Source organism: Psammomys obesus, unplaced genomic scaffold (assembly GCF_907164565.1).
Source record: "Psammomys obesus unplaced genomic scaffold, mPsaObe1.curated_primary_1811, whole genome shotgun sequence".
In the NCBI taxonomy this organism is placed as follows: domain Eukaryota; kingdom Metazoa; phylum Chordata; class Mammalia; order Rodentia; family Muridae; genus Psammomys; species Psammomys obesus.
In genome coordinates, this window is record NW_026591598.1 from 10,245,654 (window position 1) to 10,268,934 (window position 23,281).

At 40.4% G+C, this 23,281-nt stretch overlaps 1 protein-coding gene across 17 annotated transcripts in view; it reads right to left on the bottom strand.

Moving 5' to 3' along the window:
• The window catches only part of Epb41 (erythrocyte membrane protein band 4.1), a 140,186-nt gene that overhangs the window by 22,329 nt on the left and 94,576 nt on the right, over positions 1 to 23,281 (bottom strand). For 3 of the 17 annotated variants that reach the window (XM_055611031.1, XM_055611030.1, XM_055611037.1), the window contains exons 13-14: positions 19,235 to 19,297; positions 14,326 to 14,502 (exon numbers count right to left, since the gene is read on the bottom strand). In XM_055611031.1, coding sequence (XP_055467006.1) covers positions 14,326 to 14,502; positions 19,235 to 19,297 — 240 coding nt within the window. Of the gene's footprint in view, positions 1 to 10,667; positions 11,732 to 12,123; positions 12,160 to 14,325; positions 14,503 to 19,234; positions 19,298 to 20,229; positions 20,272 to 20,435; positions 20,493 to 23,281 lie in introns of those variants that run through there. The other 14 variants (XM_055611041.1, XM_055611040.1, XM_055611034.1 and 11 more) reach the window with 9 other exon arrangements.

Consider the following 23,281-nt stretch of genomic DNA (forward strand, 5'->3'; position numbering starts at 1 on the left):
TTACTTTTGGCAAAGAAGTGTGGAGAGCAGTACAGACAAACGCTCCCTACATTTCTCAAACAGGTCTTCAGCAGGGTGTGTGTGTTTTGTGTGAATGTGTGTGTTGGTAAGTTATAAATCAAGATTCTGAAAAACACTGGACAAGCTATTTCAAGTGTGTGTATGTATACTGTGTGTCCATATGCATGCATGCCCTGCACTCCACAGAGTGTGGCGGGGGAGATGGATGTCAGAGGACTACTTTTGTTTTGTTTTGTTTTGTTTGCTGCTCTGTATGCCAGACCAGCTGTCCCCAAAGCTTCTGGAGGCTCTGTCTCCTCTCATCTTCTTGCAGGAGCGATGGGGTTGCTGAGGCTCTCTGCCATGCCCACCTATCTGCGTGAGTAAATTACTTAGGGATTCAAGCCCAGGTTCTCACACTTCAGGCAGGCACTTTACCCAATGAGCCATCTCCCCAGCTCGATAGGCTATTTTAAAAGGCTACTTCTTATATAAATATTCAATATTTAAAAGGGTAATACTGACCAGTCCCAAAATCTACCACCACTCTAAAGTATATCACCTCACTGCTGCTTCTAAGCCTTGAAGCACATCTTTCTATGTTGTGATCACCCAAATGCTCACTTCCTGAGGTTGATAGTCCCCAAAAGTGCCTTGGATTTAGCACCTTGCAATAAAACCACCATGGTAATTAAAAAACTACCGTGGGCTTTCACGTTTTCTTCATTTTGTTTTGTAGTTTGTATTAAAAAAAAGAGACTTAACACTGGCTTTTCAAGTAGTTACTTAGTAGGTACAATCAATTCTATAATATTGCCTGCCGTGGCTTGTGGCTAGCTGGAACACAGATATCTCAAGAAAGGTTGAGACACTAAACTAATCAATCAGTGTTTCTCTATGTTAAGAAGAAAGGGATTTATTAGGCTTTTGTTTCTCTCTCTCTCTTTTTTTTAAGTTGCATACTGACTTAAAGTTGTGAGCGTAGCATCAGGGCACAGTGGCTCATGCCTGTAGTCCTGGCCCTCAGGAAGACAGAGGCAAGTGGATCTCTCTGAGTTCAAGGCCAGCCTGGTCTACACAGTGAGTCCAGGACAGCCAAGGCTACACAGAAAAACCCTGTCTTGAAAAAAACAAACAAACAAAAGAAAAGTTGTGTGTGTGTATGTACATGTGCAGTTACAGTGACCTGTTTGTGCACACGGACTCCAAAGGTTGATTAAGTGTCTCAGTCAGCTGCTCTCCATCTTCTCTCATGGCAGGGTCTCTCACTGAACCTACAGCTGGCTGTTGTGGCCTCCTTTTTCTGCCTACCCCAAAGCCACAGGCTTCCAGGTGCACACTGCCATGCCCAGCTTTTTATGTGGGCGGTGGGTTTCCAAACTCAGGTTTCACGCCTGCAAGCAAATATCTCACCACTGAGCCATCTCCCCAGCCCTGAAGACAAGGTTAATAAGAGGGTGAGTGACAGGGGCGACAGCAGGATTGGGGGTGGAAGGTTCACACAGACACAATACCTCCAAAAGCACGTTACCCTTGATTTGCAAACCCAGTAAGAAATGCACTGCACTGCACTGCACAGGCCCACAGAACCAGCAGGAATTGAGGTTCTCTTGCTAAGCACAGAAGGAAGACACCCAGCAGAAGAGTTCAGCTCCTGGTCCCGAACTAAAGTAAACAGTAAACATTACAGTCACATGTATCATCGACATTGTAATACTCCCAGAAGGTCTGCAACATGCAAGCTAAAAAATCGTAGAATCCAACCCTGATAACATCAGTTAACTGCGAGTGCTCTGTTTCTATTCTTCTCTTTTAACAAAAACATTGCAAGGTTTCATGTCTCAGGAAAGAGTGGCTTTAACTGCCCCGGAAAAAGGCTTAAAAAATCCAACATATGTCACTATACATTAATGTGATAAATATTTGTAATCTCTTTCCTATTTTGAGAAACTATAAATATCAGTGTTTGCCTTGATTGCATAATAACTAGTAGGAATATTAACCTGGTAATTAAGAAAATAACATTTACTTTCAAAATCGCTTTTAAACGGGCACTTGCAATAAAAGATAAATCAGATGTGGTAACGGCTTCTTTGGTGAAAGCCATGTGTAAACAGCACGTAAAGTGACAAGGCAAGCAGCAGTAGCTCATTCTTCAGCCAAAAAAGGGAACAAATGAGGAAAGAACAAAAATTACTGAAAAGGAAAACATCCCCGGTCCCCACCCCCAAAAGCTTGTAACCCATGGCTCCCACGGCTTTAAAACGCTAGCAGCTTTCAAATGGGTCCCTGCACACGGGGATAAACAAATAACAGAGTTACAGGTGCCTGGACGGGGCTGATTTAAACCCTCTCATCTTTATCACACAATACACTTCTCCTCCTCATCATATCTCCCTTAGTCGCACCTTCCCCATCTTTTTTAAAGTTTGTATGTTGTACTTAACTCTGGTGCTCACTACAGTCCCATTGCTGTTTTCTGGTATACAGAGCTCATATCTCAGGTAAACGGGCTGATTTGGGCAAATATTTCATCATACTGTTACTTCACTACACTTGATAAAAATCGTTTTCAGAATAAGAACACACAACACGGCTTTTCTTTTCCAATAAAGGCAGTAGCTTGTCAATAACAATAGTCCTTCAAACAGTTTTGACTTTTTTTTTTTTTTAAGTGCTGGAAATCAAACCCTGCACCTCACACATGCTAGGCACGATTCTGAGCTAGCCTTAGAACATAGTCTTTATGGTTTTCTAAATGGCGCTGTTATTAGATTATCCCCGAATAGGTGACTGTAAAAGGAAACTTTTAAAACCATGCCTGATGCAAAATTTTAACTATCAGCTAATAGGAAATTTAACTATTAGCTAATAGAAAGTTTTGCCTTTGCACTGCACTCACCCGCAGGGACTCCACAGATCACATGAGCGGCTCCCCCTGAGCAGATCTGCAGAAGTCGAGTGCTTAAGCAAATGTCAAAAGTTATGCTGAACATGGCTGAGAGAACAGATACCTCTCCACAGTTTACTCCATTCCACTGGGAAGGGTCAGGCAGAGCAATGGAGGAGAGGAAGGAGCCACAAACCAGCACAAACATTCCCGTCTCTTGCGATGGAACAACATGAAATTTGTTAGCAAAACTCCACAGAAATCTCATTTCCAAAACGTAGTAAAGCCTCTCTCTCTCTCTTTAGTTTTAAGAGACAGGGGCTCACATGAGCCTTGACCTCATTGTGTAGACGAAGCCGGCCTTAGCATTTTTATCCTCCTGCCTCCACCTTCCAGGTGCTGGGGTTACAGGTGTGTGCCACCACTCCTGGCTTGATTAAAGTCTTAATAAAAACTTAAAGATTATACTTCAGCATGGTGGCTAGAAATTAGCACTTTGATTCCACAGGACTAAACGCAACACAAAATTATTTTTAGAAACAAACTAGCTGTACTTCCTCTTCACACACACACACACACACACACACACACACACACAAAATCCTGTAGTAATGAAAATGGCTTTCTGTGCTAACATTTTCAACAAATTCTGAAAAGGAATATGGCTTAGATAAACACAACGGCATTTTTGTATTACTTAGACTTAACCACAGTATACATCTTGAGCTGGTAAACAGACCACTTCAAAGTATGGAGTGCTTGGTGGTTTAAGTCATCAACAGAAAAATACAACAGAATCTAGTGCTGTGACACTAGGAGAGGGTTTATCCAAGGTGAAGGAAGTGACAATACCTCTTAATTGCATATTATAGGAACAAGCCCTCTTCACACCCACATATTCACGCCCACACCACTCTTCAATCTTCAATCTGATCAGGTGGCAATGCTGGATGGTTAACAGCTACTAATTTATTCAGTGTTCTTAAAAAACCACCAAAGGCAAATCAGCACAATAAAATGTGACAATTACACATTACTGTGGCTGCTTAAATTAGTTAGAAAAACTATTTTAAAACTTGACACGAGTAAGTCGAATGAATACAAAGCTGATTTGAAACAATATTTTGAGAATTGAACACATGCAAATAGATGCCTCTGTATCAGGACTAAGCAAAGGCAATTACTGGGCACTGACAGTATTTTCTAGGCCAGCATCTCAAGCCGATCCGCTGAAACACAGGTTCCCCCTCATCCCTCACACTTCCCTCCCTCCTTCCTCCCATCTCTGTTGGGTCTGCCTGTATCAAGTATCACCAGCTCTAACTTCCTTAACAATTACTAGTAATTAGAAGCTGACTTGTACTCAGAGCTATTTGTCATAAATCTACATAGTAACAAAGCAATTAATGTGAGAAATAGATCAAAGAAAATGTCCCCAAAGAGAAATTCAGGTTTCTTAGGGCTTAATAACATGTTAAACCGCTACTGGATAAACGTTTATTTAAGTACATATAAGATCCAGAGGATCCTGGACAAGGACACTGAAAAGAAAAGGGGTTTGGGGCTTACGAGGAAACACTTCCAAGAAGAAGTTACATAAGGCCAAAATACAGGGAGCAAAGACGCTTTCAAAATGACATTATTTTCTGCTAACTTACCATCAAAATTTCTGCCCCAGTAGCCTGAATCAGGGACTTCTCATCAAAGAAGCCTTTCATTTTGATGGTCATAGTTAGAAAAGTAAACATGTCCCTTAAATGCCTAATCTTAAATGTTTGCAACTGACTGAAACACAAATGCGCACTAAATGCTCAACAGAAAACCATTTCACTTAAGAAAGGTTTACTTTAGTTATATACGTATGTGTGGGGAACTGGCACACGAGCAGTGGTGCGATCCTGAGGCACTGGATGCCTCCTAGAGCTGGCGTTACAGGCAGGCGTGAGCCACTTCATCTGAGTGCTGGGAACTGAACTCAGGTCCTCTGGAAGAGCAGCAAACATTGTTATGTGCTGAACCCTCTTCCCATCACTCCCCCCCCCCTTTTAAACCATGCTTATTACATAATTCTAGAATCTGGTTAAAGAGGTGTGTTTAGGAATTGCTCTTTCTTTATTCTATATGGGGAAATTGAAACAGATCCTTTAAACCCAAACAAAGTGGGTAGTTAGCTAGTCGGCAAATGTGACTGCAGCCAACACAGAGCACTATGGAAGACAAAGTGCTTTCAAAGACATTAACGACAAGGGCACTGTGGCATCATGGGACTTCATGTTCCAGTGAAGATGAACTTGGTGCCAATTTCCAATTTCTAGACATAAACAAAACAGTACCAATGCCAAAAAAAAAAAAAAAAAAAAAAAAAAAAAAGTAATCAAGCAGTTTTCTGATTTGTGAGAGAAATCCAAAAACTAGTCCCTGCAGAAAAAATTCCAGTCTATCTTTGTTTTTATATGGCCACGAGCTAAGAATAGATTGTTTTTAAATGGGTAGGGAAAATATTTAGTGGCATAAAGACTGTATGAAAATCAAATTTCAGTGTCTAATAAAATGACTGCCTGACTCCTGTCTTTGTTTTCTTGCAGCTTTCACACTGCCGTAGCAGAGCTGAGCAGTTGTGAGACGACAGGGCCCGAGAAGCCCGACGTCTTACTGTGCCAACCACTCATCTACCTAATGTACAAAACTTGTGACAGTTTGATAGTTTTTGTTTTTATAGCATATAAAACACAAGAAAAATGTATCAAATTGACGTCAGCAATGTATTTCAGATAAACACAAACATTCCCCTAAAGATATCACACTCCAGATGAGTTTATACACATGAACACGTAGAGCAGTCTTGATAATACATTCTGGAGTGAAAACAGTTGATTATTAGCTATGTTAAAGGACAGCTAAACCACATTACAAGATGTCAACGAGAGAAGCTGACGTTTACCATGGTGGCATCTAACTCGAGGTCCTTTAAGTAAAGCAGGACTACAGACCATTAACAAGAAAAGGCATGGGCTCTGGGCTCTGCACAGGCTTTCTTGGCTGCATGCATGAACTGATCAGGCATACGGTGATCACATTTATCTCAGTACAAAAGAGCCCATGTAAAGGTTAGCATTTACCCATTATCATCTGTTATTAGTAATTCTGTTAACAAACTGATTGTTTGTTATAGACAAGGCAAGGTGGCCCCTGGGATACAAAGGTGTCAGATGGCAAACAAAGATGAACAAACCAAGGCTCACCCTCGATACAGACAGCAATCTTCAAAGGGTAAGAACTAAGATTAGCTCCACAAGAGAGCTGCCTTTAACTGTAACAAGAATGTTCATGCAGAGGCCAGAAATTTATTTCTTTCTTGAAACAAGGACTCACAATGTGATCTAGTCTGGCCTCACCTGGCTACCCTACCTCATTGTCCCAAATAGCAGTACTTCCAGTTCTACACAACCATACCTAGCTCAAAGAACCTCTTTACAATCCCTGCATTCAAGACCGAAAAGCAGCAATGGAGAAATACCCCGATTTAATCTGAGAGTGACCTATACAAACTCTCAGAGTTGAAAAACACTTGGCCACCAACCTTGGGAGATGATGTCTCTCCTAAGGCCTGAAGTGACAGTGGCAGCCAGGAGAGCAGGCTGACACTACAGAGCAGCGTAGAAGAGGCTGCTGGAGGAATTCCACAAAGCAGACGACGGAGAATAGGAGGGATTGTCTCCAGTTCTGGTGTCAGCATCACAACAACAGGGAGTGGATGGTTAGGGTGTGATCAAGAAGCAGTGGTCCTATGCGGAGAACACTGTTAAGTTCAGGATTTTATCATCTACACCAACTGTAAAAGAGAAGGAGGGCAGCCCTACAGAGTTCCTTGGATCTTTACTGGAGGGAGCAGCAGTGAGGCAGTTATTCATTTTGGTTTTGCCTTTTCTGAATAAATGACCGCTAGGGGAAGTGTAAGCGTATATTCTTATTGGTGATAACCTCTAAAAGTAACTGAATCCTGACAGTGCGGAGTGTCCTGTGGGTTTAATCATAGAAGCCACGACAAAAGTGATTTAAGGAGCCTACCACAGAGAGCCTCTGAAAGACTCTATCCAGCAGGTTATCGAAGCAGATGCTGAGACTCACAGCCAACCTCTGGGCAGAGTTCAGGGATTTTATGAAAGAAAGGGGAGATAGAAAGATCTGATGGGGACAGGAGGTCCACAAGGAGAACAACAGAACCAAAAACTCTGAGCACAGGGGTCTTTTCTGAGACTGATTCTCCAACCAAGAACCATTCATGGAGCTAACCTAGAACCCTGCACAGATGTAACCCATGGCAGCTCAGTCTCCAAGTTGGTACCCTAGTAAGGGGAACAGGGGCTGTCTCTGACATGAACTCAGTGGCTGGCTCTTTGATCACCTCCCCCTAATTGGGGGAACAGCCTTACCAGACCACAGAGGAAGACAATGCAGCCAATCCTGATGAGACCTAATAGGCTAGGGTCAGATGGAAGGGAAGGAGGACCTCCCCTATCAGTGGACTTGGGGAGGGGCATGGGAGGAAAAGAGGGAGGGAGGACGAGACTGGGAAGGGATGAGGGAGAAGGCTACAGCTGGGATACAAAGTGAATAAATTACAATTAAAAAAAAAGAATCTTGAAAAAAAATTAAAAGCCCTTAAAACTAAAAAAAAAAACAAAAAAAAAAACCTAGGTTCTCTGATGACAGCAGGACAGATCCAGAGGGGGCCCCAGTCTTACTCTTGATCAACTGTCAGTCCTCTCGTTAAAGTTTTTACTAACGTTATGTAAAGAAAGTTGTAAAACTCGCAAATGCAATCTACTTCATACTACAAATGCTAACAATAAGCAAACAGCTAAAAAAAAAACAAAAAACAAAAAACAAAAAAAAACAAACGTTTAAAATACAGAAGCTGGCCTAATTCCAAGTGTGCTCTGCTCAAAGAATACCATCTGGACTTATTAAGAGTGGGATAAAATTGGCAAGGCATTTTTAACTTTACTAGTTTTAAATGCTTGGTCAAATATCAACCAGGAGCAGACAGAAATAAACATGGCTGTTTGCTTACTTCCAGAATAAGAATTTCAAGAGGTTTGTGTGTGTCTGCTTTTTCCTTGAGTTCTATCTTCCTAGCCCCTCAGAGACTGAGGACTGAACCATCATCACTTCCTGAAACATGCTGCAGATTCATTCTCACGAGGTAGATTTGTCTGTAAGGTACTAAGTAGAAATATGGGTACCAGACAGTTAAGTGACCTCCTCAATTCACCCTGGAAATGATTCACAGGAAAACAAGACTAAAATCCAAGATGATACAAGGCCTGTATCAATATCCTTAGTCCAAATTACTTATGGAGCTGCCACTAAGAAGCTGGCCCAGGGTAAAGTGAGACCCAGCCCCTGGAATGTCCATGCCACTGAGAACGGAGTGAAGTGGGGAAAAGAAAGAAATGCTGTTTGAAGCTTCTTGTTATACAAATATTGGCAGCATTAACTTAAGATCATACAGGGCCGGAACAGCCGATGTTTATCCTCTGATAACAATGACATATATCTTTTAAACCCACGTTCATCAACTGTGTTCACTATAAAGGCTTGGCATCCTCCTGTCAGCAAAGATCTCTGAAGAGCCTTGCCATACTTCAGAACACTCAACAGCACCATTGGCTCCCACTAAACATTTAATGGGTTTGAAATGATTCTAATATAAAAGGAAACAAAATTCAGGGTGACGCTTACAATAATTAATAAAAAGTTGTGTACAACGATGAAAACTAGAATGGTAGGAAATATAATTTGGAAGTTACAAAAGTACTGATAAAATTGTAAGATTATTTTCCTTTTAATTCCTAAAAAAAAGACTTACAGTAACATAACCAATGCTAGCTTCATTTGTTATTCATTAAGGAAATCTGTTGTGCAGACAAAGGGGCATATTTATGATTCTCAGGTTCTACCTTGCAAAGCATTTCTGCAGTACTTCAGGTGGCTTTGCAATCCCTTTTTTCTTACAAGTGAATCAATAAATATGCTTATTTACAAAATATTTGTTATAAATAGACATAGCCTGTAACACAAACCATATATATCCAGATTTTTTTTTTTTAATCTAGCCTGGTCCACGCTTCTTTTTCCAGTTTTTTTTTTTTAAGTCCAATAATGACAGAGCATACCATAGCAGTCTTCAGTAATATCAGATAACCACATCTGTCAAGACAACAGATCAATACTGGTGAACACTGAAGAACAACAACAAAAATCTTGCTTTTTCTATTTTTCCCTCTCTCTTTCTCCCTCCCCCTCCATCTTTTCAAAGGCAAAAACCATCTTTAGAAATTTCATTGACCAAAAATCACTTAGAAGAAATATAAAATATAATAGTCTCAACGTGATGATCCTACTAACTCAGAGTCCAAAACAGTACTTGAGAAGTTAACAACTCATCCAGATCAATGCGTTCAAATGCCGTAGAAAGCAAGCGACATCATGCAAGGTTAATATTGGAAGGTGAAAACCCACCAGTTTAGGCATCCAGGTGGTTCTCTGAGAAGGGTGTGCTGGCCTTACAACAGGGAGCCTCATAGTCAACATGCAAACTGGACACATGTCACAATAAAAGCAGAGCTCCAAGGCTAATGATTAGAAACAATTGATTTCAACACAAGTAAGAGAACAGGTCTGAATTACAAGGAAACAAAGTATCTTTTAAGCTTATTTTAACAGTAAATACTGCTTCTAGCATAATTATTTATGCCATAAAGAAATAACAACATTTGAATTTAGAGAAAAGTGTGTTTATATACAGATCTTGAGTTAATCTGTACTTCAGGACTTTTAAAGGTAGGTAGTCTGAAATTTTCAGCCCTGGCTGGAGGCCAAGGGACACCAGCACCATTTCCCTAAACTAAATCAATTCTCTATGTATGAAAAGACAGTATTTAACATTTGCATAATTCTTCTACATACCAGACAGGATAAAGTTGTCTATCCCATACAGCTCATAAACACTCACAAAAAGGCCACAGGTGTCAAAGCCCCTTCCAGAAAAGGCCTTTGTACGTACGGATTTGACACTCTAAGAAAAGGAGTGGTTATGGATTTTTGGATTAAACTATCATTTTAAGGCTTTTGAAAGGTTGGGTAGTTAAATTTCTTCTTAAACTACAGAGCCCCTGCCACATAAATGGCTGCAGAAGACTGGGAAAATTGCCTATCCAATGTTTCCGGAGTGTCCCAGTCTATGTGAGACACTGAAAAGGAGGACAAAGCAACGGTCAACAGTAAAAGCATGCAGGGTCGCTTTGGGGTGAGTACCACCTGCCATGCGCCTCAATCTGATTTGCCTAAATGTGTTAACTTTGGGGCAAGAAAGATGGCTTAGACAATCCATTGCTACTCCTTTTTCCTCACAATATGTACTCTCCAAAAATTCATATTTGACTATTGACAGGAAAAATGACCCCAAGAGGTCCCTATGACAGTAAATGATCAGGATTGGAGGTATAACAGAGGCAGTTACACATCTGAAGCCGTATACGTAGTTCAATGGTTTAGTCTTGACAGGTCAGATGAGCACCCTCTTTTCCAGTCACAGAAAGATCAACCACCAAACAGCCAGCGCAAGGACCAGGAGAAAAGACATCATGAAAGGAATACGAGGAGACGGGAGAGTACTAGGGTAGAGGTGGCACTTTTTGAGAGCCTTGTGTTCCTCGGGGATTGGAATAGAAACCTTAGGAGAAAGCTCTTCGTTTTCTTGCTGGGGCAAGGTTCTTTCAGTGGATCTCTCTGGCCTTTTAATTTTCTCTTCACCCTGTACTAACAGAGCACGTTCCTGTGTCTGCTTTCACAGTAGAGGATCAAGAAAGACAGAGAAAGATGAACAAAATGACAGATGGAAAATGCTTGAAAGTGATACTTGGGGATGTGCAAAGGCATGGAAAGATCTTTTGGATGCTCTTGATTTTTTTTTTTTTTTTTTTTTTTTTTAGCTTCTCTTTACTTTGGCAATTTACCTAGCAGTTTCTATAACCCTGCAGGCTTAACTATTTAATCAAAATAAAATTTAATATTTTTAAGTAAATGAGCATTGGAATACTTGAAAACTCAAGCAATAACTGGCTTCCCTTCATTGTATCACTTATTTTCTTGTTGCGCCTATTCATGAACAGAATTTTTTCCCCCACATATCGATCCCAGGTCATTTTTAATTTCTTTGATGCTGCCAATCATCAGCGGATCAGGCAATGTCAATAATGAAGCATTCTTCTTGTCATGAATAAAGTTACTTTTATTAACAAATAGAATGGCAGAATATAAAGAGCACGTTTCTTATCTCTTCCAAAATAAGACTTAATTGCAATAGCTCAGTATAAGATTTTTCTCAGGGGAACAGAAGTACTAAAAACTGAAAAATAAGAGCAAAATTATAAAATGTATAATTTGCCTCCAGGGTATACCCTAGAGTGGGGCAGAGACAAATAAAAACAAGAAAATAAAGAAAAACACAAGGAAAAAAAGAAAAGCCCCCACAAGACCTCAGCAATGGCACAGCTTGGGTCCTGACTGAGACAGTGAAGATCACTATGGAGGGTTATAGTAAACTTTTGATAACTTTTAAGGAAAGTCTCCCCCAGTTGGCCAACTTGGACTTTTTCTCCCCCTGCATCTCTGTATTCTGCTATCCATAGTCAAGGCAGGTGGTATCTAGGAAAGGAAAAACTTGGCTCTGAGTTCTCTTAGCTGAGCTAGCCTTCTCTGGTCAGTCTGGAAGCTGAATACTGGTTCTTTGCACACCCCTAAGTGATATGTATCAGGGAGAAAGTAGCTAGGGGACTGATCAGCAAAAAGAATAAAAGGAAAAAGACAGGATGCAAAATTATAATGATTTTTAAATGAAGATAAGGTGGGAGAAGAAAGACAACATAAAAAGAACAGGGTATAATTAAATTAATTCTCTCTCCGAGTACACAGTAACATCTTCATGCAGCTTTTCAACCAGCCATGCGCCGAAAGAAGCAAATTGAAAACTGCAGATGCTGCAGCAGTGGGAATGTGGTATGTTAGGCCAAAAGGCTGTGGGTGTGGATTTACTAGTATAGCCAAAAGAAAACAATTATTCAGCCGCTGTGGTTGAGTTCTGGGGGTTCTCTGCTTAGTGCCATGACAGGAGCGAGTTCTGAGTGAGCAGCACAGTCATAGCGCAGCTTTACCTCTGGCCCACCAACCTTTCTTTCCGAGGGGAGGGTAGAAGTTTTCTTCACCTGGTCATACACAAATTATATAAGATTCAGTTGCCTTGCAATGCAAGAAGCAATGCTGCCAAAGGTAGGAGAGGTTTCCCCAGGGGACAGAAGTGTTAGCCTAACCATAAAAAGAAATGCCAAAAAGTGGGGTTGTCCCAGTTCAAAGATTAAGACAGTATAGTTATTTATCCAAACATGCATTCTGAGGGAGCGTGTGTGTGTGTGTGTGTAAAGGTAAAATTATTTGAGTACTTCTCATGGATCAATCTGAGTTTGTAAAAAGTAATTTCTTTAAAGTTCAAAGAATTGTACTGCCATGCCCAAAAATCATCCCGAGGATGATTTCTAAAGGGTTTCTATTCAAAGACATAAGCTATTTTCTGAAAATGGAGACCAATACAAATTTACCCAGTGCCATCCAAGACAGCATCAAGTTACTTCTTCAAGCTACTTTCAGAGTTCAAAACAGAACTTCTCGAAAACCATACAGTTACAGTTTATAAGAGGGAGGAGTTACTAGATGAGATGGCAACAAGCCGTTCACATGTAGAACATCGGAGGAAGCAAGGACATCTAAGACCATCTAATCTATAGACAGGCCCAACAAGACAAAGGGCTTGTTCAGAGCATTTTCCTCTCAGTCAAGTCAAACCACAACTCCCCTTGGACCTTTATGAGTCTTATTTCTGAGGACACATCAAAATGAATTACCTGCCTTCCAGAGTGATGGCTTCACCCAGAAATTCTCTAATTTTTCCAGGTTCAAAGTACATAGTATAGACTTAGAACACAGCACCAACGTGCATGTATGTCCAGGAGCAGGGTCTAAGCAGACAGCGTGTGGGAACAACGGAATCTACCCTACCACCCTGGGACTACTCAAGCTGCCTCTTCCAGAGGCATCCTTCCACCTCACTTGTGAAACTGCTAGTTAATTTTAATCCAAATTTGAAAAATATAAATGGTTTTCTCAGAAGAATTTTTATCCATGTCTACAGTTCCAGAATCTAAATTATAAATGACATAACTGGCTAGTTTACCAAGAATCTTGAAAAAAATTTAAACCCAATTTTTGTTTTGTTTTGAGAAAGAATCTCACTATATTTTGCCTCAAAATCCTATACTCAGGCAATCCTTTTTTTAAAATTTATTTATTTATTTTATGTATATGAGTGCTCTATGTGCATGTACACCTGCATGCCAGAAGAGGGCACCAGATCACATGTGCCAACCATTAGTTGGTGGAAACTGAACTCAGAAAGAGCAGACAGTGCTCTTAATCACTGAGCCATGTCTCCAGCCCTCAGGCAAGCCTCTGCCTCAGCCCCACAGGAGTAGGACTACAGGGCAGTCTGGTAAACTCAGATTTTTACTGGGGACATTGCTTTGCCTTTCTCAACTAGAACTGCTATTGTTTGGGTGTCAGAATAAGTACAAAGTCACCAAGTATCTGATCGGTCATTTAAGTTATGGTGACTGTTCACACAGAGGGCAAACTAGCAAAAGATAAAGACTTTTAAATGTAAATCCGACAAGATTCTATCTTTAAACAGCCTATTTATTCTGGGATAGAGTTTCCAAAGTAGGAAATGGTAACAATAATATAGAACAGACTCTGAAAGGTGTCTCAGGTCTCTTCTGATTGTAACTGTCTCATAAAACAACTGGTTGGAGGTTTGATGTTATGCAAAATAAATCATCAGTTGTTTTTCTGAAATTGAGCAGTCTACATTCTCTGGTTTCAGGGCCTCTTTTGTTTCTTATATAACTGTGAGCAACCATTCCAGACATTTCTTAGTTGTACAAATGTTCAAATAAAGTTTTGGAAAAAAAAAAATGTACTCCCTTCCAATTGTGACCTTACTAAGTTTAGCAAACTCTCTGGCCCTGGAAGGCACACTTTGAATATAAACAAAGCTTTACAGGCATGAAGTCAGTTTATAAAAACAAACTAGACAGAAGCAGGCAGCTTTGAACATTTCTCAGAGCCTAGAGGGCTCCTGCAATTGAACTGAGCTGTGTAAATGATTAGGAGTGTTTGATTATTAATGTTTTACAGCAGCAACAAACTGTTAAGGCATCAAAGCCAAATCTCAGCTTTAAATTTTCACCTATAGACTATTAACATACATAATTAAAATTCTTTTGCATTCAGCCTCATAGTCATGTGGACAAAGTACTCACTCCATCTCCAGTAGGGACTTGCCCGTTGATGTTAAGAGTCCGGAAGGGTGAGTGTGTGGATAAGCGCTTGTCCCACTCACTAGGCCGTGGTTCAGGTACTGATTCCATAAAGTTCTTTTTCAGCTCGCTGATGCTGGCATGATGCTTTTTGATTTCTTCTTGACTCTTGTCTAAATCCTACAGGTGAAAGGACAAAGACACAAACCAATAAATAGTTGGGACAAAAACCACACTAAGAGCAACCCATCAGAGACTGGGCACTGGTAAGAAACACCACATCCAGGACAGACATTACTGGCCTGTATTTTGCATTTGAGTTGTAAATATACAGCGCTGTATATTTGTTTGCCTTTTTTTTTTTTTAAACAAAGTGCTATGCGTGGAAGCAGTGAAGCATCACAGTCCCAAGGCTCCCGCAGTTAAAGTGCCCATGAAGAGCCTGTTCCTTAACTGTGTCTCCTCTGCCACAGGGTGCAAAACCAGATCTCCACCTCCTCATCCCGAGAAGGTAACCCCACAATTCCATCAGCCTCAGCTTGATGAGAACTGATTTAGGCTCAGCTCAGGCAGGATGGAGATAGCAAAAGGAAAACTGACGACTGTCAGACATGGTGAATGACTTCAAGCTGCTGCCCTTGGTGAGCTGCACACTGCAGAGACCCTCTCTAGCCACTGTAATATTTTTGCTTCTCTATTATTAAGACCTATTTTGATTCAAAATTTTATTACTGAAATCCCTATTTCCAAGATCCAAAGTCAACTGTTACTACATCTTAAAAAATGACTTTAAAGACTTTTTAAAAAAATTACTCATGTGTATATGTGTGTGCATGTCCAAGTCAGGCCAGAGGACAAACTCAGGTATCCCTCAGAGGTCAGAAACACTGTCCACTGCTTTTGAAGCGGGGTCTCTCTGGCCTGGAGCTCCACAAGCTATGCTGGCTGGCCACCAAGTTCTACGGAGGCTCCTGTGTTTGCTTTTCAAGCTCTGGGACTACAAGCATGCACCACCATGCCCAGCACCTTCAATGGGCTCTAGGGATTAAACTCAGCTCCTCACACTTTTCAGCTGAGCTACCTCCTTCACCCCTATAATGCCCCCCCCATTTTTAGTATTTTTCCCTACAATATAAAAACCTTACGGCTCCCAGTTTCACTTCTCTTAATACAATTCAGAGTAGGATCTTGCTGGAGCTGGGACTGCAGCTCAGTGACAGAGTGCTGTGAGCACACACAGCTCTGGCTCTGATCGCCAGCACCATCCACAAAGGAGCTCCAGCGACTGTCAACAGAGCCTCAGCTCTCTCCTTGATAGTGTAAAATAATCCAGTTGTTCCAGCAGTTTGAATATTGGGAAATCAGAGGTAGATGAAAAGCTCTTCAAGGTATTAGTCTAGGGAGAGATGATCAAAACTAAGGTAATAAAACATAGGCTAAGACAAAATCAAATTTGTTTTTACTAAAAAGAAATGCACTTTTTTTTTTTTTTACAAGGAAATCAGACCAAAAAGGGTCTGATAAACTTAAAGACAAAGACTCAAATGCTCTTTGTCTAATAATACACATCCACACACACACAAAAAGATACCCTCAAAAGTTTGAGTTGAGTTGAGTTTCAGTTCACAACTGCTGGAGCCTGCAGCTATAAAACGACCCTGTGTTGATTTCCCACCAGGACAGCACTGTATCTAGGGAAAGCATGATACTAAAAGGATCTCCCAGCAGGCTGTGTACACTTTAGGATTCATCTATTTTTGGCATTGTGGGAAATAATTTCATTTTGGAAGACAAAAATAAAAACCAAACAAAATAAAAAATTGGGGATCAAAATGTGTTTTCTGTTTCCTTGTTTTGTTTTTCCTTGCAGGGAAGAAAGTCCTTAACTAAATAAAACTTTCTCCAAATTGCTACCAAGGAGAAAACAACAAAAACTCAGGGACTCGCGTGACATCTAGACCCTGGGGCTGTTCCTTAAGAAACTCAAGAACTACTTACTCGCTTTTCTTTCCTTTTTTTTTTTTCAAGACTGAGCGTGTGTATTTGCTTTGAGAACAAAGAGAACACTAACTCCAAAAGGTAACTGTAGCTCTCCATAAAGAGCATCTCTCGCTTACTAAGAAGAGATGTGAGCATCTTTCAGGAACATGAGCTTCTTGGGCGGGGGTGTGGGGAACGCCTGAGTTACAGCTGAAAGCAGGGAAGGTGCTGCTATAGGCTGAAGGAAAGCGTGTACAAGCTCAAGACTCAGTCTCGCGCTGAGCAACTGAGCCTAGACAGGCATGTGAGAGTCTGTGACCCAGCTCCTGAGTTGATGTGAAATCTGTTTGGGCCAAGAACAACCTAACACGTTTGGGATGATTAAGCGTGCAAACAAGGCAAAACAAAAATGTCTAAGAGCTGCTGTGGTGAAAGCAGCTGGGCCCACTGACTTGTCTCCCTCTTGCCCGGCTTTTGATTGGTTTGGAATCTAAGAAAATACATTTTTCAATAAAACTGGTCGCTTCTGAGGGAGCTTTCTCCATCCTTCTTAGCTGGTTTTATTGGAAACCTGTGGGGGCACAGAATAAAATTAAGATCTCAAAGGGACCTGTTCCAAATAGAACTTGTCATAGACATTTGCTACAGGTTCTCTCTGGGAGATGGAGGAGGAGGCGGTAGATCTAAAAATGAACTCGACCTTATTTGTGCCAGAACAAAGCATTAGTGGGGGTGTGATAAGAGAAGGCAGGAAGGGGTGCTTAAAAAAACTGCCAGAGCAACAGACAACAACTTCCTTGTGGGGGCACTTTTCACAACAACTAAGGAATTAATGGTCAAATTATGTCAGGTTATGTTCAGGTTAGATAATTTTTGAGGCCTGTCATCTTATGATTTTAGCAGCAATAAAACCAAACACTTGGTTAAATGTAAAATGTTCTCAAAAGGCAGTTAGTAGTTTTAAATTTCAAACACACACACTTATTCAGAAATCCCCTCTCAGAGAAATGCCACAGAAGAAAACACAGCATGACACGGGAATTTTGTGAGTCTCAGAAGCCACAGCACACCTCGTGGAACAAATGACAAATATATGATTGGCACAGCGGGTTCAGGGAGTGAGGAGTGAGGAGACGTTACCCTGAGAAGAGGTGATCCCTGGACATGTCTTGTCCTTCCTAGTCTCCAAAGACAAAAGGACTCAGGTCTCAGATTTGGGCCAAGACAGAGAAGAGTCTGACCTCAGGGATTTTATGTTACATGACACAAAATGTATGTAAAGCGCTTGGCATTGTGCCATCATTCAGTATACATATAATTAATAAAGGTCATCCATAATTTTTAATACTTGTATTAAGGTACTTTATATTGGCAGATATTCAAAATGTAGTTATTGACAAAAATAAAATGAGATTACATAATCATTATAGGCTATATATATATATATATATATATATATATATATATATATTTTAGACTAGATCTCATCTACCCCAGACTGGCCTTAAAAAATAGAATGACCTCAACCCCCTGATCGTCCTGTCTCAGCCTTCCAAGTGTGGGGATTAAAGATGTGCTACTATGGCTAGCTAGAGCTCTACTTTTTAAAGTTTCCTAAAACCTTCACATTAGAGATATTTAATACACGGAGCTTTTTTCAGGTCTCAGTTAAATGCTACCGCACTGGACACAGTGGCACACAGCTGCAATACCCACATTCAGGAGGCCGAGGCAAGGAGACTGCTGAAAATGCTACCTTCCTAGCGACCTTGCCTGTCTTAGAGCTCCCCTGCAGCAGAGCACAGTGTCTGTCTTCTACAGCTCCTCTAATAGCTTGTACCTATGGAGTTGCTCTTTACTCATCTTCACCTCTCTCCCCATCAGTTCCTCACGCTGTAAGTTTCCTGCAAGCAGAAGCCATGTTGGTTGTTTCCTTCACAGGAAAGTTAGCTCGCTGATGGAAGAGTTTATACTCATGTCTTTTGGTTCTGCCTTGAGCTGTTATATAATGTAGCCTTCAATTTCTGTAAAGGGGTTTTCCTGATGTACAAACTACGCTAGTCTCATTTTCTTCCACAAAGACTAATTCCAATTTCCTTAATTTCTCTAATCGAGTTTCTTTAATCTCCAAATTGGTTTTACATTTCATATCCAATGTGGAGCTCCAGACCAGATAAAGTATAAAAAATGAGGTAAAAATTTAGCCACTACTGAATGTAATGAAAAGGACCTTAGGACTCCTATATATTATGCTTTCTGAGAAAACGGCCCTTAAAATTCATAAAACTTCCTACATCAAATTCCAGCTTTATCAGTTTACCAGCTCTGTGGCCAGTAAGGAATTCCTTAGATTCTCTAGCTTCAGTGTTTTCATCTTAAAAATATAAATCCTACTCACAAGCTTGCTTTTACAGTTAAGTCTTCAGTAACAACCCCTCAAATGCTAGGCTCCATTCTTTCTTGTTTCTTCCTTCTCCTCCCAACCTTTCTTCAGTAACTTTTGCTATCTCCAGGGCATAAGCCCTGGAGTGAATTGTAATCACTTTCCCTCTTTTTTGATACTCTTTTCAGTTCAAGGGGGAAAAAAGGGCAAATTTGTTTCTTGGGATATTTAGAGTTTATACTCTTAGAAAATTCAAGAAATGTTTAGCAATGATGTTTGAATGTTCTGTAAAACAGCAGAACCATGAATGGGAGAGACAGCTCCAATCATATATTTTTCTAGATAGCATGAGAGATGGAAACTAAAAGTTCAGAGAGATGATTGCTTATCTCCATGTTTACCAACATGCAAAAAGCACCTTAAACCTAAAAGTCTCTCATGCAGTGGCATGCAAAACCAAATGCAGCACAGAACAGAGAAAAAGGGATCAGCAAAGAACGCAGAAGGTTCCAGGCAACCAACTGAAATAAGCTTCAAGTTCATACAAACCTCCAACATTAAATTGCTATGTCTGATATAAATGTTTTCACCATCTAGTCTCTCTCTCTTTTTCTGTGAAAATGAAAGAGGGGAAAACAGAAGCATAAAAAATTAAAATGTTGTTCTTGCAGGGGAACAAACTGCAAATTGGCAAACAAACAAACAAACAAAAGAAAAAACAATTAAATGTCTGCAATGCAGCATATGCCAACATGAAATGATCACAGAACCACAAGGACACATAGAGAGTATGGTTACCAGAAGGGAATATTTGCAAATGATGGAAAGCGGTGATGATGTTATTTAAATAGACAGTGCTCCTGGCTTCATAGTTTCTAACATAATAAGCTGTTTTATATTTGTTTTAGAAATTGAACTATCTGGATATTAATCTAAGATAATATTTAACTCTAAACACCATGTAACATAGAGTGGAGAAATGCTGTAAAAACACTTAGCTTTTTGGAGAGTTTTATACTTACGAATACTGCAATATCTGAATCTCTACAGTATCCTGTATTCAATCAGCTAACAAGATTACCCAGTAAGAACTGGTTCATCCCATTCTGAGGCTGGGCAATATGCACATAGCACTTAAACTCACACGGTTAATGCCGGAAGTAGCTGCCACGATGGCCTTTGTGATAAATATGTACAAAATGCTAACAGGTCTAATAATATGATGCCATTGGGAAAGTTCTTGTAAAGTCTGAACATGAAAGATAGGTCTGGCTCTCACAATTACATTAAGATACTTCTCCATTGAAAGCTTACTTGGATAAAACCTATCAATAAATAGTCTAATTTCTTTGTGTGTGTGTGTGTGTGTGTGTGTGTGTAAATACACATCACAACTATACTGCTTGAAGGTTTCCCACATACTGGCTCTCTCAGAGTAATTTCTGCTGAAGAAAAATCAAAGTCTGGACCACTGTCTTTTTAACACACTGTATGAGCATGGGTGAAATGGTGGCATAGTTGTGTGAAAGTGAAAGGTGGCTAACCTTCCTCATTCTTATCAGATCTTCAGTTTTTTCTGCAAGCTTCTGTTTTGCCACAGTTCAATAAAAAATAAAAATAAAAATAAAGATAAAATATTGGCTCACTGAAGTTTCTGAACCTTTCTTTATTTTTAAGGAAAGAGGAATGGGGGAACGTTAAAAACTGAGGGCTGGAAGGGGGAAGGAACAAGTGGCCTGCTGGCACAAACCTGTGTTTGGTCACCATGTGAGGTAGGTGCTGTGACCTCGGTGTGGGTCTGTTCCACCTACATTTAAGAAATAAAATAGTGAAACAACTTAGTTAGGTCAGCAGGCTTCCATGAACTGTTAAGCTGCTTTATAGAGCTGGGGGTGAAAGATACTGAGAAATGATCACCACAACAGGGGAAGTTTAACTCCCAGTGCAACCTGTCAGTTCATCACAGTTTCAAGGCTGAAGAGGTAACATGGATAGCCAAATTAGCAAAAGAAAACTGAGTTAATCATTCGATTAATGAAAAAACATTTTAATTCTTATTTATAAAAAAGGTACTCACGAAAGCAATAATCTAGGCTTAACACTGAGCTACATGTTCTTGTTTATGACCTGGAAGTATTTGATGAGTGTGTGCTTGTGTGAGGGCACGTGTGTGCATACATCATGGCGCTCCCGTGGAGGTTAGAAGACACTCTCAGGTGTTGGCCTAACTACCTTGTTTAAGACAGGGCACCCCACCCTCTGAGGCGTATGTCGAATTGTCCTGATTGTACCTCCCTTCTCGCAGTAGGAGTGTGCTGAGATTACAGGCACAAGTGCTACCGAGGGTCCTGAGCATCTGAATTCAGGCAAACACTTTATTCACTGAGTCATCTTTCTCCCGGCCCTAGAAGTACTTTAAATCATAGTTAAGAACAGACTTACAAATAAAGATATAAATGATGGAAATAAATAATTTCTATAGTTAAAACACATGTCATAAGGCACATAAGACATCAAACAGGTAAATACAAGATTCTGTTAGTTGAGCAATACATTTAAGGAGACAGTTTTACTCTTCAGTTTATCACAAAAAAGAACATCAAAATAAATTATATGCATGCGAATTGTAACTAACACATGTAGCTACTTCCGCCTCAGCTGCAACATACAACACTGCAGGCTCCTGTCTAGGAGCCCACATGCTTGGCAGACAGGCAGAATTTATCCTTAGCAGCAGCAGACGAGTACTATCCTAAGGACATCGGTGTATCTTTGGAATACAGCTAGAAATAACCATCTCATATTCAGAAACTGGAGTAATTATTTAAAAACCTGAGTATGATGAGGAAGCACGGTAGAGTGAGTGCTGCATGAAGCTCTTCGTACTTCAGATTCAGAACCTGGATTGTCCTCTCTAAGGGTTCAGTCAGTTTTGTTATATTACTCATTTTTTACAGAACCTCATCAAATTGTGGTTTTGACATATTCTTTTAACTCGCCCAAAGCAGCACTGCTCTGGAGAACTATGTCACTGTGCTGCTTTCTCTGGGCTGAATTTAAAACTCACTAGCTAGTACCAGACTCTGCAATACCGCCAAACATGTGCACACCCAACCGTGACGCCTTCAACTGCCTGGAGTAATTAACAGTTGGGTCGTCTCTGCTGTAGATGCCCATTAACAAGTTCGTGCACTTTTCTGAGCTTAACTCTTCTTAAGTATTGAAATAGAGATAATGTCTCAGTGTCCAGATTGTTATTGGTTTGTGTTTGAGACAGTTTCATTACGTAGCCTGGGCTAGCCTACAAAATCCATTTCCCATGATCTGGAATTACAGACGTGTGCCACCATGCCCAACTTAAAACAGACTAAATATGTTCATGTTATGTATAGTCTCCAAAAACTAGTTTTAAATCATTTCATAAAGCTTAAGTTCCATAATGCCTTTTGGGTCCTTCGTAATCGAGTAGCATTAAATGGAGAGCCACTACTTCAATTTAAGAATTGAGGCCAATCGTCCAGCTGCAACATGACAGCATGTGCCTGGTCTTACTGTAGCTTGTTATGCCATGGTTGGTTGATGTCCCTGAGAGGCATGCTTTTTCTGAGGGGAGGTGGAGGGAGGGATCTGGAGGAGAGGGTTGGGGCAGAGGGGGGAGGGGAAACTGCAGCTGGAATGTAGTATATGAGAGAAGAATAAATAAAAAGGAAAGAGAGAGAGAGCCATGAGGCTAGAAAAATGGCTCAGCAGTTGGGAAAATTGTCTGCTCTTCCAGAGGACCAGGGTTTAATTCACAGCACCCAGATGGCCTCACAACTGTCTGTACCTCAAGTTCCCGGGCATCCAACTCCCTCACAGACATACATACAGACCAAACATAAATGCACATTAAAAAAAAGAAAGAAAGAACTGAAGCCAAAAAGAAGGGAGCAGTGGTACATACCTATATCCTAACTATTAGAAAGAATAAGGCAGAGGATTTCTTGAGTGCAGGCGTTCAAACATAGCCTAAGAAATGTGCAAATGCCATTTCATTCTACCAAAGCTTCAAGGGTAAGAGGAACCTATTTTTGAAATATTTGCTTATTTTATGGGTAAAAGGAAAACTAGTGAGATAGCAGAAGACCTGAGGTGTCTTAGCCATTCAGGAAGACCCCTTGACAACTCCAATAGCCTGACCCTTTCTAATCAGCATAAAAAAAGGACAGTCAAAAGTGCTAGCTGATATATTCCAACATTAAAAACCAAACAGGTTTTCAAAGGCCACATGAACCTGAAGCCCAATATCTTGGTCACCAGGCTGGTTACAGAAATACAAACACCCCATAATACACTCAAACACAGAGAACATGTATGTCATATTTAAGAGTTAAAAACAATAATAGTGTCCATTGTTCTACATTAACTCACATATTGGCCTGGCTCCATAAAAATGGGCCTGATCTGCATGATATCACTAAGCAAAAAAGGAGGCACTTCCTGGTGTCTTAAAGTGTTGTTTTTATGAAGGCCATTCCTCGTAGCCCCTTCACACAGTGAGACCTGTATCTACTTTAACAAGCCTGAACTAGCACTGTGCAAGTGTTATTTAAAAGC